The 16,856-nt window shown below is 41.3% G+C and overlaps 1 protein-coding gene across 3 annotated transcripts in view; it reads right to left on the bottom strand.

Annotated features, from left to right (window-relative positions):
- The window catches only part of PDE4B (phosphodiesterase 4B), a 528,592-nt gene that overhangs the window by 103,426 nt on the left and 408,310 nt on the right, over positions 1 to 16,856 (bottom strand). For all 3 annotated transcript variants that reach the window (XM_058717087.1, XM_058717086.1, XM_058717088.1), the window contains 3 exons: positions 14,215 to 14,251; positions 14,022 to 14,092; positions 3,445 to 3,497 (listed from right to left, as the gene is read on the bottom strand). In XM_058717087.1, coding sequence (XP_058573070.1) covers positions 3,445 to 3,497; positions 14,022 to 14,092; positions 14,215 to 14,251 — 161 coding nt within the window. The remainder of the gene's footprint in view (positions 1 to 3,444; positions 3,498 to 14,021; positions 14,093 to 14,214; positions 14,252 to 16,856) is intronic.

The following is a 16,856-nucleotide window of genomic DNA, read 5'->3' on the forward strand; positions in this document are numbered from 1 at the left end:
TACTCACTATTGAAATGCATGCAAAGCCAAAGGATAGGATGGTTGGAAAAAGTGAGACAATTATCCTACACACACATGCACACACACAGTCACCCACCCACTCATGCACATGCATACAGACACACACACACACACACACACACACACACACACACACACACACATTGATTTTCCTCAATTATCTGATTTTTTCAGTTGAAATAGTTTTGAGGCCTGAAATCCTGAAAATTACTTCCAGTTTCCATGTTGAATGTGTACAGATGATAGAACCCTGCTTTGTGTTGGAGTGCTCTTTCTTCTATTTTTTTCTCCCTTTCTGTTCCAATCCTCATGCATCATGTAGAAAAGCCTAGAATTCCTGCTTGTGAAAAAGTAAAACATGATAAAAATTAAGATGTTTGCCTGACTTTATAGCATTAGCATTTTCAACACCCCCAGCAGGATTTAGTGCATCTTTCTCCTTAAATTGGGAGTATATCATTTCTATGCTGCTATACTTTCTGGATTTTAAATTCTCAATACTTTACCAAATGCCAACTTTTTGTATTTAACTCTTTTTGTCAAAACCCGTATGACCACACAAATATATATGTACATATATATACTGTTACAAAGTGTGTTTCAAAACCTTTTTAATTCCAGTGGAATAACTGATGTTTTTTAATAGTAAAAAAAAAAAAAACCACAGTTAAATATTTTTCATACTCATAGAGATAAAAATATTGATTCATAACTAAAATTTAATTTATGAACATTTTTTCTTAAAGTAAACCCCACATACTTATGCAATACTGACCACATCAAGATTTACTGTCTTCTTAGTAAGTGAAAATAGCTATGTTAATGAGTTTTGAACAATCAGGGGATGAATAAGGCACAGTGCCTGTCTTTAAAGTGCTCCATTGCAGGAGATCCATAAGCCATGAATTAGAACACAATCTAGAATGGAATTGTTGCCATAGTGCAAAAAAAAAAAAAAAAAAAAAAAAAAAAGGAGCAATTACACTGATTAAAAAAAAAAATATTGGGATGTCTTTGCAGAGGAGGGAAATTCGTGTTGCACCATGAGAACTGAAAAGAATGACCTTGTTTCGACAGTGAAAATAAAGGTACAGAAGACTAAGTGATTTGCTTTTATGTCCCCCATGAATAATTTCAGTCAGTGATCAATTTGTAAGACCCAATGCACCAATTTAGCCACAAGTCCTGACAATTATCTTTTTGAAATGAATTGCATTTCCTTCATTTAGATGCATGGAAAAAAAAACCTCTTAAAAGTATTTGGCTTTTTCTCTTTCTCTCTCTGTCTCTCTCTGTCTCTCTCTCTTATACCTGCTCTTTGTACAAGAATAGCCAGGCTTTCCTAACAAATTAGATTGCTGCTAAATCTGTTTAAATGATCGTGGGTTTCTTGTATCTTTTATCTTAGATCTCAATTGAAATACATGAGCCCAACTTGAGTTGATGATAAATGAAAACCTGATCTTATTATCATGAAAAATCATCTTTGAAAGCACTGCTTCAGCCTTCAATTCAGTTTGCTCGGAGCCACTTACTTTTCATTCCCTTTTAAACTTTCTATTTAAACACACCTCTTTGTCACACGCTGATAAATATTAAAATACCAGGAAAAATCTGCCTGACTTATTTAAGCTGATAATAAGAACAAAACACAGGATGTGTGTATCCTCCTTCCTCTTCTGACTGGGCTTAAGCGTTAAGGAGATTTTGAAACCTATAATTACGTAATAATTGGTATCGCTACATTCTCTTCCTGATGAAAAGCCAGAATTTTTGTAGTTTGCCACAAAGACAGACAAAAACAAATTGCCTAAGTGGTATTGTTATTTCTTTGCTCCATTGTTTTAAAGAATTTAGCCAAAGAATCTCTAGTTGCCGAGCTGTAGTCACTGTGCCAAAAATCACAAAATGATCTTTCCAGCAACATCTCTAGCTAATGAGCTAATTTATAGAGCCATAAATATCACAGATTCTCTGAATGTGTGTCAGTATTTATTACAAAAAAAAGAAAACAGTTTAAATATTCGAATTGCTGTCAAAGGCTTTGGAGCGAATTTGGCGAACAGAAATATGAGCAAAGGTGTCTCACTGGTAGGCTGATATGATGAAATGATAAAGGAGTTTCAAAACCACCTCCTTTGATCACTGACTACGTAACACCAGTTATATGGTAAAACCCTCTATGGAGTTTCCTTTTATCAAACTTCTAAAGGAAACGGTACATCAGCACAGCAGGTTTTTGAAGCCCCTGGACAGAGCACTATTTTCTTCTCTCCATTTCATACCATGGGGCTCTAGAGGCAAATTTACTTTTGCTTAATATCTTCCTTTCACTTTTATTCTTGTTCTCAGTCTTCTTCTAATAAAAATAGGTTTAAAGGTGTGTACTATAAATACTTCAGAAGCCAAGGAGTCAATGGAACCTATGTTTTTGTTCCTTTCTTTAGAAGGTGGGCTTCTGTATTATGTCCGTTATTCACGTGGCTGTGATGCCAGCCAGAGAACACTACATGCAAGGAAGGAAGATGGTTAAGTATAAAGCAAAGGGAATGCCGAAGCTGGAAACAGAGAAGTGTACCAGGCAGTGCTGTTTGGTGTCGGGCAATCTCAATAGAGCTCAACTTATTCGTTTCTCCTGTGGTTTTTACTCAGGCCTACTGCTACGCTAGTGGGGGTAGATTCAAGGGGGAAACTCCATTTTGGACTTGGAAACAATGCCACATAACAGGTTGCATCTTTTGTCACATACAGTTTATGTTCAATCCATCTCCCTGGTGTTCCTTCAGGGTAGCGCCTCCCCTACATAGCTTTCAACTCTGCATGGAAAGCATATGCACAGCACTGAAAGATGAGAGGTTAGGTTTCTTAAACACACACACACACACACACACACACACACACACACACACATCTGAGGAACAAAGTTGGATGACCTCCAAGGGAAATGATTTGTGACCTGGAACAGCCTTTGGTTTCACACCTGGAAAGGATGTAGACTCAAGTGGGACCTATAGTTGACGCTAAGAGGAAAACCACTAATATGCTCTGTGGGGCCAACCAGGGGGCCCCTGACGGTCTTTGAAGTTAGCTCTCCTGAGCACACCGGGGCCAGCAAGCTGAGGTCGCTTTGCAGTGTCAATCCAGCTCTGCCTTCTGTCTCTCTCCTGGGGTGCAGCAATACCACACATCCATCGCACCCTGAAAACCTAGGCCTGCACATGATGGGACAATTGTTTAATACTGCTTTTCATTTGGTTTTACAGGGAAAGAAGTAAAACTCTACTATGTCTTTGAAAAAAGTCACCGAGAGACTTTGGAGGACTGTGATATGCAAGTAAGTGCCATCATTCTAAAACAGCTGCTGAACAAATGACACGTGTTATGATTCTGAAACACAGACTTAGGCCTCATGACGGTGCTTACCTTGCAGGTTTACTCTGGAGACAGGTGGCTGACTAGCAGCAGCTGGGGACCTCCTGTGGGGACAGAAAAGAAGGCCTGAGTCTTTGTATCACTATCACCCCCATGTTCCCCTCCCCCCCACACCCCCACACCTCACCCCAGCCCATGATCACTGAGGAGTTTCCCAGGTCATAATGAGCTATCAAATGACATCATGCTGTCTCCGGAAGGCAGGCTCCTGTAACACTGGTGGATGACTGCAATCCTCTGACATCCAGATGGCCCGGAATTTCCCCACGCACAGCCTCCTGGATGCTCCAACTCTTCGGGAAGGAAGTCGTTTACTCCAGGTCCCTAACCAGCCCCTCTGTTTTAGGTTTCACAGTTCCAAAAGGCCCTCAGACAATAGGCTTGCTCAGGAATAACACCAAATATCAGAGTGGATCCCAATTCCTTTGGTAGTGTGGTAGAAAGTTATGCCAGACAAAGGGGTCCTGAGAGACCAATCAGTCTGGGCCTCCCTTTTGCACTTCAGGAAACTGAGACCCAGAGACGTAAAGTCAGTCGCCAAAAGACACAGAACAGGAATCCAGGTTGCTTAACATAAGGAGTGGTCTTTCACAGAGGAACCGGGCATTATTCTACATTGTAACAAGCCTGCTGCTGTTAAGAGTCCAATGAAAGGAGCAAACAAACTTGTGCTCCAGGAGTACTGGGGCTCCTCCTTTTCTTTTTTGTTTTTCTTCCTTGTTTATTTCTCAACCCTACCGCCCAATTTTGCTGGTCTTACCAACCTTTTCATGCTTTGCAGAACTTCTACCCAGTGCATTACAGAAGAGCCTGCCCAAATAGTATAGAGCAGTAGCCCTCACACTTTAGGGTCATCAGAAATCACCTAGAGGGCTTACCAAGACCCCCACTGAACCCAACCCCCAGGGTCTTTGAGCAAACTGGCCTGGGATGAGCTGGAGAGTGTGCATTTCTAAAAGATCACTCATGGCACTGATGCTGCCAGTCTGGGGGGCCCATTTTCAGAACTGTTAGAATAGAGGGCTGTCTGGCCCACTAAAGAGCAATAGCATATTAGCAACAAGCAAGGGACTGAGACTCTAGGCCAGTCAGTGGTTCTCAAGCATAGATGAGCAATGTTCTCACTTGGGGAGCTATTAAAAATATGATTCCCTTTCCCATCCCTGGAGAGTCTATTTCCGCATATCTGGGATGAGGCCTGAGAATCTGTATTTTTTATATAAATCTATGAATTCTGATCTACAACCAAGTTTGGGGAGGAAGCCAAATTATAAATGACAGAGAATAGCCTGCAAAGATGTTGGTAAGAAAGGGTCTCCCCACCGGTATGGCCACAAGTTTTCTTTCTAGGTTCTTAAGAGCACCAGATCCATCCGTGATCTATTAGGGGTCATTGAGCTTCCAGGTAGCATACGTGACGTGACAGCTGCAGAGTCTAATGGGAAGGATTCATGTCTACCAAACATTTACTAGCTAGGTCATCCTAGGCAAGGTACTTTTAAACCCTCTAGGTCATTGCCATCCAATGATTGCTTTTTTTCTGCTAGACATCATGGTAGGTACTTCTTAGCTTCCACTGAGAATACAATCATCTCATTTTAAGGATAAGAAAACTGAAGCAGAGTAGTTAAGAGGTTAAGAAACATGCTGGAGCATTCATGGTTTGCAAATGACATGGTTGAGATTCAATGCTGTCTTTCTGAATCCAAAGTGCATTCTCTTTCCACTATTTCATCTGCTGATAACACCTGCAGTAATACTGAGGGCTGTTTTTCAGGAAAAGTAAGAGATAAAATTCCAAACTCCTTAGCTGAGCATTCAAAGTCCTCTGCTCTTTGGCCTCAACATACTTTTTCCAGCTTATCTGTCAGAATTCCTCCCTGACATTTCATCTCAAACCATTGACTGGCTGTTGGATCTCACGTATCTTGTACTTCTCCTTAGCAGCACTTTAAAATTGTAATTAAAACAGGCAGTAATTAGTGTTCAGTATAGAGCTCCTTAGTTTAAATATAAAATTTATGGAGGCAGGGAACAACTTGTTTACTACAGGATCTCTGGAACCCAGGACGGCCCTTCATATGCTAAGCCCTCAGCAAATACTTATTGAAACAAAGAATGAAAAAAGGAAGGAAGGAAGGAAGGAAGGAAGGAAGGAAGGAAGGAAGGAAGGAAAGAAGGAAGGAAGGAAGGGAGGGAGGAAAAGAGGCAAGGAGGGAAGGAGGAAGGAAGGGAGGCAGGGGGAGAGGGAGGGAGGGAGGGAGGGAGGGAGGAAGGAAGGAAGGAAGGAAGGAAGGAAGGAAGGAAGGAAGGAAGGAAGGAAAGAAGGAAAGAAGGAAGGAAAGAAGGAAGGAAGGAAAGAAGGAACTTGTACTTTGACAAGGCCAGACTTGATCGCTTATTTTTCTTTGAACAGGTCCTATTCCTTTCTTGATATTGCTCAGGCTATTCCTCTGAAAAGGAAACTCTCCCACACAAATTCACACATGTAAATATCACCTACCTTTCTATGATATTGTAATTTATGATAAGAAATACATATCTATGCTTGCTTATTTATCTATCTATCTATCTATCTATCTATTTATTTATTTTAGAGAGAGAGTGTGCATGCAAGTGGGAGAGGAGCAGAGGGAGAATGAGAATCTTAATCAGGCTCCACACTGAGGAGAGAGAATCTTTTTTTTTTTTTTTGAGGAGAGAGAATCTTAAGCATCTTAAGCAGGCTCCACACTCAGCATGGAGCGTGCCTCAGGGCTCAGTCCCAGAACTGTGAGATCATGCCCTGAGCTGAAATGAAGAGTCGAACACTCAACCAACTGAGCTACCTAGGCGCTGCTGCAAGAAATCTGTATTTGATCTTTGTCTTCATTCCTATTACAAGATCCTAAAACTCTAAGAATTTTGTAAGTGAAGAGAGATATAAAGTGTCCTGTGTTATGTTAATGAGGAGACTTATGGAAAGTCTCTAGGTAACCTAAGGATGGGGGCTAATTGCCAGGGGAACCAACCACATTATTAGAGGGTTGACACTTTCAGCCCTCCTCAGACCTCTGGGGAGATAAGAGGAGCTGGAGACTGAGTTCAGTCACCAGCGGCCAATGATTTAATCAATCGTGGCTATGTAATGAAGCCTCCATAAAAACCCAAAAGGACCAGGTTTGGAGTGTTTCCTTGCATTGCAGGTTGGTGAATGCAAGGAGACTGGGGAAAGGGGCACCCTCCAAGAAATGGAAGACTTGTTGCCCTTTCCCACATACCTTGCCCTATGCCTCTCTTCCATTTGGCTCTTACTGAATTATATCCTTTTATAATAAACCAATATTCTAGTAGGGAAAATATTTCTCTGAGTTCTGTGAGCCAGTCTAGCAAACTGGCTAGAGGGGTCATGGGAACCTCTGATCTGTAGTTGGTGGGTCAGAGGTACAGGTAGCAAACTGGACTTGCAACCAGTGTCTGAAGTGGTGAGTCGTCTTACAGGACTGAGCCCTCAACCTGTGGGATCTGATGCTATCTCCAAGTAGACAGGTCAGAATTGAATTGAACTGCAAGGCACTCAGCTGATGTTAAGGAAAAATTGCTTGGATGTGTGGGGAAAAAAATCCACACATTGGAATCGGTGTCAGAATCAAAGCTTCAAAGGTCAAATGCCATCTTCTGCAAAGGATGTCATCATGTTAGCTAAAATTGACCCCTCTTCTAATATCCCATGGTGCCTTGTTTGTACCTTTAAGGTTATTTCCTCATGTTACAACTCATATGGGCACATATTATTCCCACCACAAATCTGTGACCCATTGAGGGGAGGATTCAGTGCCGACTCCTTTCCATATAGCCTCTGTAGGACCCACCAACCTGCCACACAAATAGTGGGAACTCCATAAATATTGGTGAACTGTCAATTGAATGAACCGTTGATGTAAAAATCATCTGAGGAGCCAAATACCATGAGAATGTTTTATCTGGTTTCCTTTTCCTCTACAGTTTTGGTTCTACATACTACCCACAGTTGCACAAACACAGCATACACTTGTGTCACTGGGCCTTTGCATATGTTTTGCTCAGCTTTATATGCTTTTCCTTCTTTTTCAGTGGCAAACTCCTTCCCCTGTACTAGGAATCCCCTCAGGTATCACTTCCTCAGCTAAGCCCTCCCCAGTGGGAGTAGTCACTGTCTATGCTACCTACGGTTTGCTACATTTGCCCCATCATGACGCTGTTCAGACTGTATCTCACTTCCTATTTTCTTGTCTATCTCACCTGCAAGAGATTTAAGCAAAGACTGAATCTCATTCATCTTTGTCACCTTGGAATTGGCAAAATATTTGCTATGATATAGGTATTCAATATGTATTCATTGGATTAATAACATGTCTTTAATGATTTCACTTTGCCTATCTTCCTGAGTTCCAAGGGTGGCTTTTGTGAAAGAAGACATTGAACTAGGAGACCCTAAATGTTTGGGGACCTCTTTCTTTTTTAGTTTTTCTAATTCTTATTCATTTTTGAGAGACAGAGAGAGATAGAGTGTGAGTGGGGGAGAGGCTGAGAGAGGGGGAGACACAGAATCCGAAGCAGGCTCTAGGCTCTGAGCTGTCAGCACAGAGCCCGACGCAGGGCTCAAACCCACAGACCATGAGATCATGACCTGAGCTGAAGTCAGATGCTCAACTAACTGAGCCACCCAGTCACCCCAGGAATCTTTGCTTTCTTAACAGTTAGGCTACTCACGGCACCCAATTCTCCCAATGTCTTCTTGAAAATGACATAAATTATATAAATTCCCTTGTCCCAAGAGTTCATTTTGAAAATAAAGCTCTTATTTAGAGTTGTTAATCCAGATAAGCATCTGTGTGTGCAAGCTTTGCAAAGGCAAGAACCATGTTTATTTCATTTACCACTTATTCCCAAGATCCGGTATAATGAAGAGGCTCAACACAAACTAAACGAGTGAATGACTTCTGGAAGCTGCATTATTACTTACAGGGCATGAGAGTGCCAATTAGAAAACCGTCATGAGTGCCAGAAGAAAATGCCATTGGTCGCCCAGTTTCCAGTGGTTCCTAACTTATAGAAGAATCCTAAGTTATGTGCCTGGATTAAAGATGGTGATATTAATAGGGAGGACAATTTGGCCATAGCAGTTAATAATATTTTACAGTCCTGAATAGTACAGTGGAGAAAGAACTGGACTATGAATCAGAAGACAGGAATCCTAATCCTGGATCTGGCACCTTCTAAATATATAGCCCTTGGCAACTCACTGAACCTCTCAGTTTCTTCCTCACTTGGGGAAGGCAGGAGGCAAATAACATTTACTGCTAATTTACAGTGTGCCAGCTCCTGTGTGAGGGTTTTACATATATTTCCTCACTTACTCTGAGGAAATTTGGCTGGGTTCTTTCCCCTCTGAATGCTCAAGATTTTATTATTCTCAGCTAATTTAAATCCCATGCCAAAGGACATAAAGCAATGAAAGATATACAATGAAAACAAAATTAAATGGCTATTAATTTTTTCTCAAAGATTACATACATGTTGATTGAATTATGCCTTGGAAGAATGTTGATACAGAGATGTTACATGATTTCCTGATAGCCACTGGTGATTTCTGTGATGTTAGTGACACAGTTGAATGATGGGGAACACCGTTTTGCTTCTAGCTGCTATATTCCCTGGTTATCAGACTGACGAATGGTGGGCGTTCTCATTCATGTGATTTCTCCATCAGCTGAAGCCAGTAAATGCTTTAGGGATGCTTATCTGAATTAACAGCTCTAAATGAAAGCCATATTTGCAAAATTAACTCCTGGGACTAAAGAAATAATAGCTTTTAATTTGAAGCCAAGAAATACAGGCCCAATCAAGCATCTCTCAATGGAACATTTCACGGAAGTGCAAGGAAATCACCTCAACAGAAACTGAGATTTTCACCCTTTGGGTGGTAAAGCTCAGGCAGACAATGAACTATTTTTCAGTAGAGCAAAGAGCCAAAAGATAAAGGAAATCTTGACTTAAGAGAAGTATAGTTCTATGTGGGAGTTCCTTTTTATATAATAAACCACACTATCCAGATGTCTCAAGAAAACCATTCCAAGGACAGAATTCTTGCTTAAATGTTACATTTAAGCCAAGGAGTGGGACCCTGGAACCCAACACAAATGTCCCAGAAAGCCACTTATGAGTTCCATGGATCTTGTGGTTTCAGTTGTTAAGATAAGTGACTATGTGGGGGAAATGCTGTCAGTATGGTGGATCCATTCCTGGCAGGTACTGTTGTCCTCAGTTTTCTTTATTTGAGGGTACTGACTATCTAGGAATACAATGGGTTCATTAAGTGAACCCCCTAAGCAGCTTCATTTGTAGCTAAAACCCATCATTGAGTTCTCAGCCTCCCAGGGAAGCTCTAATAGGACATATGCCCTGCCTTGAACTTCTGTTACGTGGTGTTGGTTTCAAGAAAATGCTTGGGTGGGGGTGCCTGGGTGGCTCAGTCAGTTAAACATCTGACTCTTGATCTCAGCTCAGGTCTTGATCTCCGGGTCGTGAGCTGGAGCCCTGTGTTGGGCTCTGTGCTGGGTGTGGAGCCTACTTAAAAGAGAAAAGGAAAGGAAAGGAAAGGAAAGGAAAGGAAAGGAAAGGAAAGGAAAGGAAAGGAAAGGAAAGGAAAGGAAAGGAAAGGAAAGGAAAGGAGAGGAGAGGAGAGGAGAGGAGAGGAGAGGAGAGGAGAGGAGAGGAGAGGAGAGGAGAGGAGAGGAGACAAGAGGGGAGAGGAGGGGAGGGGAGAGGAGAGGAGAAGAGAGGAGAAGAGAGAAAAGAGGAGAAGAGAGGAGAAGAGAAGGGAAGAGAAGGGAAGAGAAGAGAAGAGAAGAGAAGAGAAGGGAAGGGAAGGGAAGGGAAGGGAAGGGAAGGGAAGGGAAGGGAAGAGAAGAGAAGAGAAGAGAAGAGAAGAGAAGAGAAGAGAAGAGAAGAGAAGAGAAGACAAAAGAAAATGCTTGGAATAAATGAGGATTAACTCTACAAATGTGGGTGGGGATGGATCTGAGAAAGATCATCAGATACAACTATCCTACTGACGGAGATTTATTCTGTTTGGTGAGTGTGGTTTGGTTTGGACCAAAGGTGATACAAAGGGCCATGATTTGGAGAGTGGTCCTCAGCCACAGTGTGAGAATGGACTCTGGGTCAGCTCTGTATATAGCAGTTATGGTCTTAGGGTCCTTTAGTTCTTGAAGGTTTATGTGGCTCAAAACCCTCAAGGCTGTGGAAAGACCTGATTCCCAAGGAAGTAGCTTCAGCTGACATAGCCTATTAATCAGCACAGTTAGGCTGAATGTTCCCATACTTACAGAAAAAGAATATCCAAGTTTCTTGCTAACAAATGGTAACTGAAAACAACCCCCACTCTCACCCTGGAGCTATGCAGTACAGTGACCTTGAGTCCCGCTAAACCACAGAAGCCTTTGAAATGTATCCTTATTAATCTTTCCTCTCCAGTTCCCACTTCCATCATCTCTGTCCAGGGCTTCACTCCTAATATCTTAATTCCTGAAAACACTCCTAGCTCATGTCTCTGCCTTCGGGCTCTCTGACCTTCATCTATTCCCTAAGTTCTGCCTAAATGACTGTTAAAAATATTCAGCGATTTCTTCCCATAACCAAGAAAACGTATTTAGTGTAGTGAATGCAAAAATGTGAGGTAACAGAAATAGAATATATTGATCTCTGCCCCCAATTCCTGGCACAGAGCTGCTAAAACTCTTATAATTTCCTAAGTGATTAGAGCAACAGGAACATCTTGTGTTCCAATGATGCGACTCTAGGTAAGCTCCTGGGAGGGGATGGTCATCAGAAAGACCAAGCAGGGATTAGGGGCTTGAAATTTTCAGCCCTACCTCTCACCCTCCAGAGAGGGGAAAAGGGCTAAAACCAGAGTTATCATTGACCATGTGTATGTGATGAAGACTGCATAAAATGCCAGTAGCACAGGGTTCAGAGAGCTTCCAGGCTGGCAAACATATTTACCCTGAGAGGGTGATGCCCCCCATTTCCACAGGGACAGAAGCTCCTGTGTTTGGGACCCTCTCAGATCTCATGCTATGTTTTTCTTATCTGGCTGTTCATCTGTGTCCTTTATCATGTATCTTAATCAACTGGTAAAGGTAAGTATTTCTCTGAGTTCTGTGAGCCACTCTGGCAAATTCTTTGAACCTGAGGAGGGACTCCTTGGAACCTTTGATCTGTAGGAAGTAAGTCAGAAGCACCTGAGCTGTGACTGACATCTGAAGTGGGAAGCAGCCTTGTGGGACTGAGCCTTTAATCTGGGATCTGATGGGATCTCCAGGTAGATAGTGTCAGAATGGAGTTAAATTGTAGGACACCCAGCTGGTGTTGGAGATTTGCTTGTTGTTGGGGGGGCGGGGGTGGAACCTCCACATATTTGGTGACCAGAGTATCAGAAATAAAGTGATTTCTCAGTAGTAAAGAAGACTCACAGGGAAGAAAAACACAGGAAGAACTGGGTTTTTCCCTACACAGGAAAGACAACAACTGTTTTTCCTTATAAAGAATGCTGCAGTGAGAGTCAGGATGCCAGGTTTCAAGTCTGACTCTGTTCTTCACCAGAACTGGTGTCTTCTTGTGCAAGTCATTTAATCTCCCTAAGCTTTGTCTCCTTGTCTACAGAGTCAGAGGCAACAATACCTGTCATAAACAGCATTTATGATGATTATCACTGAGATAATGGATGTGAAAACTCCGAAGTGTTACACTGCCTGGATTCAGCAAGAGAAATGTAGCTATCAATTATAATAGCTCACATTTATGGAGCACCTATGATGTGCTAGGTGCCATTATAAATGTTCTACACATGTCAACTCATTTAATTCTCAGAGCAACCTTATTTTATAGATTGGGAAACTGAGATATAGAAAATTGTGCCCAAGTCACATAGTTGTCAAGTGGTAGGATTGGGTATGAGGCCAATATGTATGGCCCCAGAGGTGATATTCTGCAAAGAAAAAAAAATGTGGGGAAAAGGGAGGGATCCCTTCTGACAATATAATTTTCCAAATAATCTATGGTCTTTTTCCAATAATTATTTATTTGGAAATTTATACGTGGGATGCATATTTATGGAGCAAATACTATGTGTCAGGCATTTTGCTAAATCTTAGAAATTCAAGGAAAAGTAAGTGTAATTCTGGAAGGACCTCAAGGGACACACAATCTAGTGGTGGGCAGAGACCCATGAACAGTGTGATAAGGTTGGGAGAGTGCTCTGGGACCACTGAGGGCCACTGAACCAGGCTTGGTGGGGTCAGGGGAAGCATACTGGTGACAGTGATAGTACAGATGAGCCATAAAAGACAAGTAGGATTTAGCTAGGCAACCACTGGCCGGTAGAGAGAGACTTTTGAGGAAGAGAGAACAGTAAATCCACAATTAGGATGGAAAATAGAACATGCGGGGAGCAACCAGACCATAGTCGTTGGAATGTGATCCCATGTGGCCAGAGACTTGGTCTGATTGTTCACCACCAGATGCTCTGGCACTTCCTATTCAAATGGCAGCCCTGAAAGGGCAGAAAACTTGTCTGTTTGGGTCACTATTATATCACCAGTTCCTGGTAAAAGGTAGTGCTCAATAAATATTTGTCAAAAACATACATGTATGCATGGAGGAATAGCACGTGCCAATAAATACTTCTTGGGTGAGTTATTTAATAGGTGAACAAACAGGGATACACCTGCAAAAGAGGCTGGGCAAGTCTCTAGCTTTCATGTCTACTCCATCAAATATAAACCCAATCAACTATCAATCAAACTAACTTGAGTTGGATCATGAGGTACCTTGGGTGTCATTCCACAATTGTTGATTCTAAGACCTTCTGAGCCCTGTGATGATCTTTTAAAATGCTGGATAGTGACCTGCATAATACTTAGATTCATAGATTGAAATGGTTTTGGAGGAGAAAGTTATGCAGGAATATCAAGTTCAAACCCTTCATTATAAAGATGAGGAGACCAACGTTCAGCAATAAACTGACCAAGGTTATATAGCTATTTGGGGGCAGAGGAGAAGACAATCCCACTCTTATTCATCAAGTTGCATGAACCTATTTATATATTATCAAAAACAAAAGGCAACTTGGACTTGAATATTTTGGTACCTTTAATCTTGAATCTGAATTTCTGAATTCATTAATAGATATTCCAAAAGAAATTTAATAGAATTTACATCTGTTATGGATAAGTATTCATACTTCCCAAAGCAGTAAGTATAAATGTCAAAAAAATCCTCATCTCCACCTTTCATTTGTTGAACTCTTACTGTCTACTAAGTGTAAAGGGCACAAAGATTAAGAAGATCCAGACTAATTCTCACATCTTACCAGTTCTAAAACACTATGATGTTCCATCCTATTTTCAAATTTCATCATGTATCCTAACTTAGTTTGGAGGGCTAATTTCCATGCAATGTTTTTTTTTTCCTTTTTTTTTTTTTTAGTGCTATTCAATGTTTTTGCCTTTATGGAAGGCATAACTCCACAAAAAGTCCATGCTTACTTGTTGGATGCTCCATGAAGGTTTGTCAGTACAGTAAAATTGTTTCTCACACTTCGCAAGCTGGCAAGGACCTATAAGGACAATGATCAGGATGGTTAGGAACAAAAGGAGATGAATGGGCAGGTTCAGAGGCCACACATAGAAACTACCCAGAGAGACAGGGAGAGCAAGCCAGGGCCAGCAGGATACATACCTGGGCAAAAGGTGTTACAATCAAGTCATCGCCATGTCTGGTGAAAAGAGAGAAAAGAAACATTTAAAAGTGCATTTGAATTATAACACATAAGCTGTAATATTAAACTTGATCAGTGTTAGCAACACAAGTGTTACGTAAGTCCATCTACCTGGGTATAAGGCAGGACTTATCTAGGCATAAATGGGGACCTTCAGGACTTGAAAGAAAAAAAAATACCTAGGTTCATGGCCCCTGGGCTTACAGGGACACATGAAAGCACTTGCAAATAAGCATATATCCTCAGGGTACATTCCCATTTAATAGCAGACCCACAGTACTGTAATTCAAAGCGACTTGGTTGCCAGAGGTAGGAAATTCAAAGGGAAGGCTGCTCACCAGCACACACACAGTTGGAAAAAATGGCACAACAGCCTGGATAAAGGTTAACTTTGGATTTCCTGGCTTTTGCTGATTTGAGCCACAGCCTTAATGCCATTTAAACACAGATTTCTGTCTGGGAATCCCATTACTTTTTGTTTCTAATATAACTTTTTTTCTTAAAGTACCCAAGGAAAATCTTTTAATGGGAGTGTACAGGATGAACCTACCATTACCATATCATTGTTGCTCACTTTGTCCCAAAGATCTGATTAAGCTCTACCTAGTTATGTAAATCTGTACTTAGGAAGAGTCTAAAGCATGTTTTCAGAAATGCACTCTCTCTCTAGCACAAGCTTTGATTAATTTGCTTAAGTCCACATTCAGCAAGTTCTCCATAAAGTCATTAGAAGACACATTGTCATTAGTTGTAGACACAAAATCAGGCCAATCTGTTATCACAGTGTGAATCCTAACAGCTGCGCAGAAGTCGGTTGACAATGAGCTTCCTTCAATGTCTGATCTCTGTCCTCATAATCCTCATACAAACATGGCACCTTATTTGTTAATAACGTGAATGCAACCAATGACTATTAAGCACCAGCCGCGTATCAGGAATTCTATGAGGCCTAAAGATTCAGAGTTGAACAACACATACATCCATGTGGGCCTCTTCTCCAACACGGGCTTTTACTTTGGGTCTTATTTAACATAATACTTTGCTTTCTACTGTTGTCTTTAGCTAGAAGTCCCCCTTCAAGTCATTCTAGTCAAGTTCTTATGCATCTACTTTGTACAGTGACTACAAAAAGAATACTGACAACAGAGAACATTCTTTGCATGGTTACCATATGTTACACCCTGTGCTAAGCACTTTATGTACATAATCTCATTTAATTCTTGTAACAAGGCTTGAGGCAGGTACTCTTTGTTTAATTTAATTTTTAATTTAATTTTTTATTTTAGAGAGAGAGAGCTAGTGCATGAGCAGGAGAGTGGGGTAGGGGAAGAGAGACAGAGAAAGAGATTGAGAATCTTAAGCAGGCTCCATGCTTAGTGCAGAGCTGTCGTGGGACTCAATCCCATGACCTTGGGATCATGATATGAGCCTAAATCAAGGTTCAGATGCTCAACTAACTATGCCACCCAGGTGCCCTGAGGCAGGTACTCTCAATGTTCCCATTTTGAAGATGATATCAAGGCTTGGAGAGGTTAAGCCACTGCTTAACTAACACATAGTAATTGGAGTAGCTAAGAAAGTTTGATTCCAAAAGATCTGTGCTTTTAACTATTATGTTACCTATTTTATGATGATCTTACATAGTTGACAGATTGAATTAAACAGAATCCATGACCTCTTCAAATTAAAACACAGCAGGGGAGACAGAAATAGATAAATACAGAATGAGAACTATAAACATTTAATGGGGAAACTTAATGGGGTGCAAAGGAGAGGTAATAATTACAGTTCAGAGGAAGTAGGACAGGCTTGATCAAATGAGTGGTTTTGAGACACACTTTGAAGGGCAGGCTTTAAAAAGCATGGATGGTAGATGTCACCAAGGAAGGAAATATCAGGAACAATGGTATTAAAATGGGCAAGTACTGAACACATTTACTGAGATTCTTGGTGACTGTTTGAGCAGAGTTGAGCACATTTACTACAGACATATTTGGAGGATAAGGTTAGAAGGTCCCCACCCATCTTATGGATGGTATGGACCACAGTTGTGGAGGCGGTGCTTGACTCAGAAGGAAGAAAGGAGCTAGTGAAGGTTTTTAGTGAGATAGGCAAACAGAAAAGTCCTTTAGAAAGTAAAAATGCTGTAGACACCAAGAGATGGATTGGTGAGAGGACCAAGTCAGGAAGAATAGCTAGGGGGATATTGCAGTCATTCAAATGAGAAGAAATGGGTGAGGCAGAGGAAGAAACAGGGAAAGACAATCTGAAGAGACCCTAAGTGTCTTACCAAGGACTCAGAGTTTAATTGGATAAGGGGTCATAAAGAAATACTATTTTCCATTTAAAAAATGGTACGTGGGAAAATAGTGAAGTCATGAGCAGAAATGGGAAAGTACGGAGAAGCTGGGGGAAGAAATATGTCACTTTCTCACATGCTGAATTGTAAGATCCTCATTGATATCCCAAGGGAGACATCAAGCAGGAGGATTAAAATACGGGAATTAGAGCTATACATTTCAGAGTTACCTACAACCATGGGGAAAGTTACAATGGCAGGGCGGCTTCTGGAGTGGGGAAATATAGAAAGAGGGAGCCCAAG

Source organism: Neofelis nebulosa, chromosome 2, assembly GCF_028018385.1.
Source record: "Neofelis nebulosa isolate mNeoNeb1 chromosome 2, mNeoNeb1.pri, whole genome shotgun sequence".
Classification (NCBI taxonomy): domain Eukaryota; kingdom Metazoa; phylum Chordata; class Mammalia; order Carnivora; family Felidae; genus Neofelis; species Neofelis nebulosa.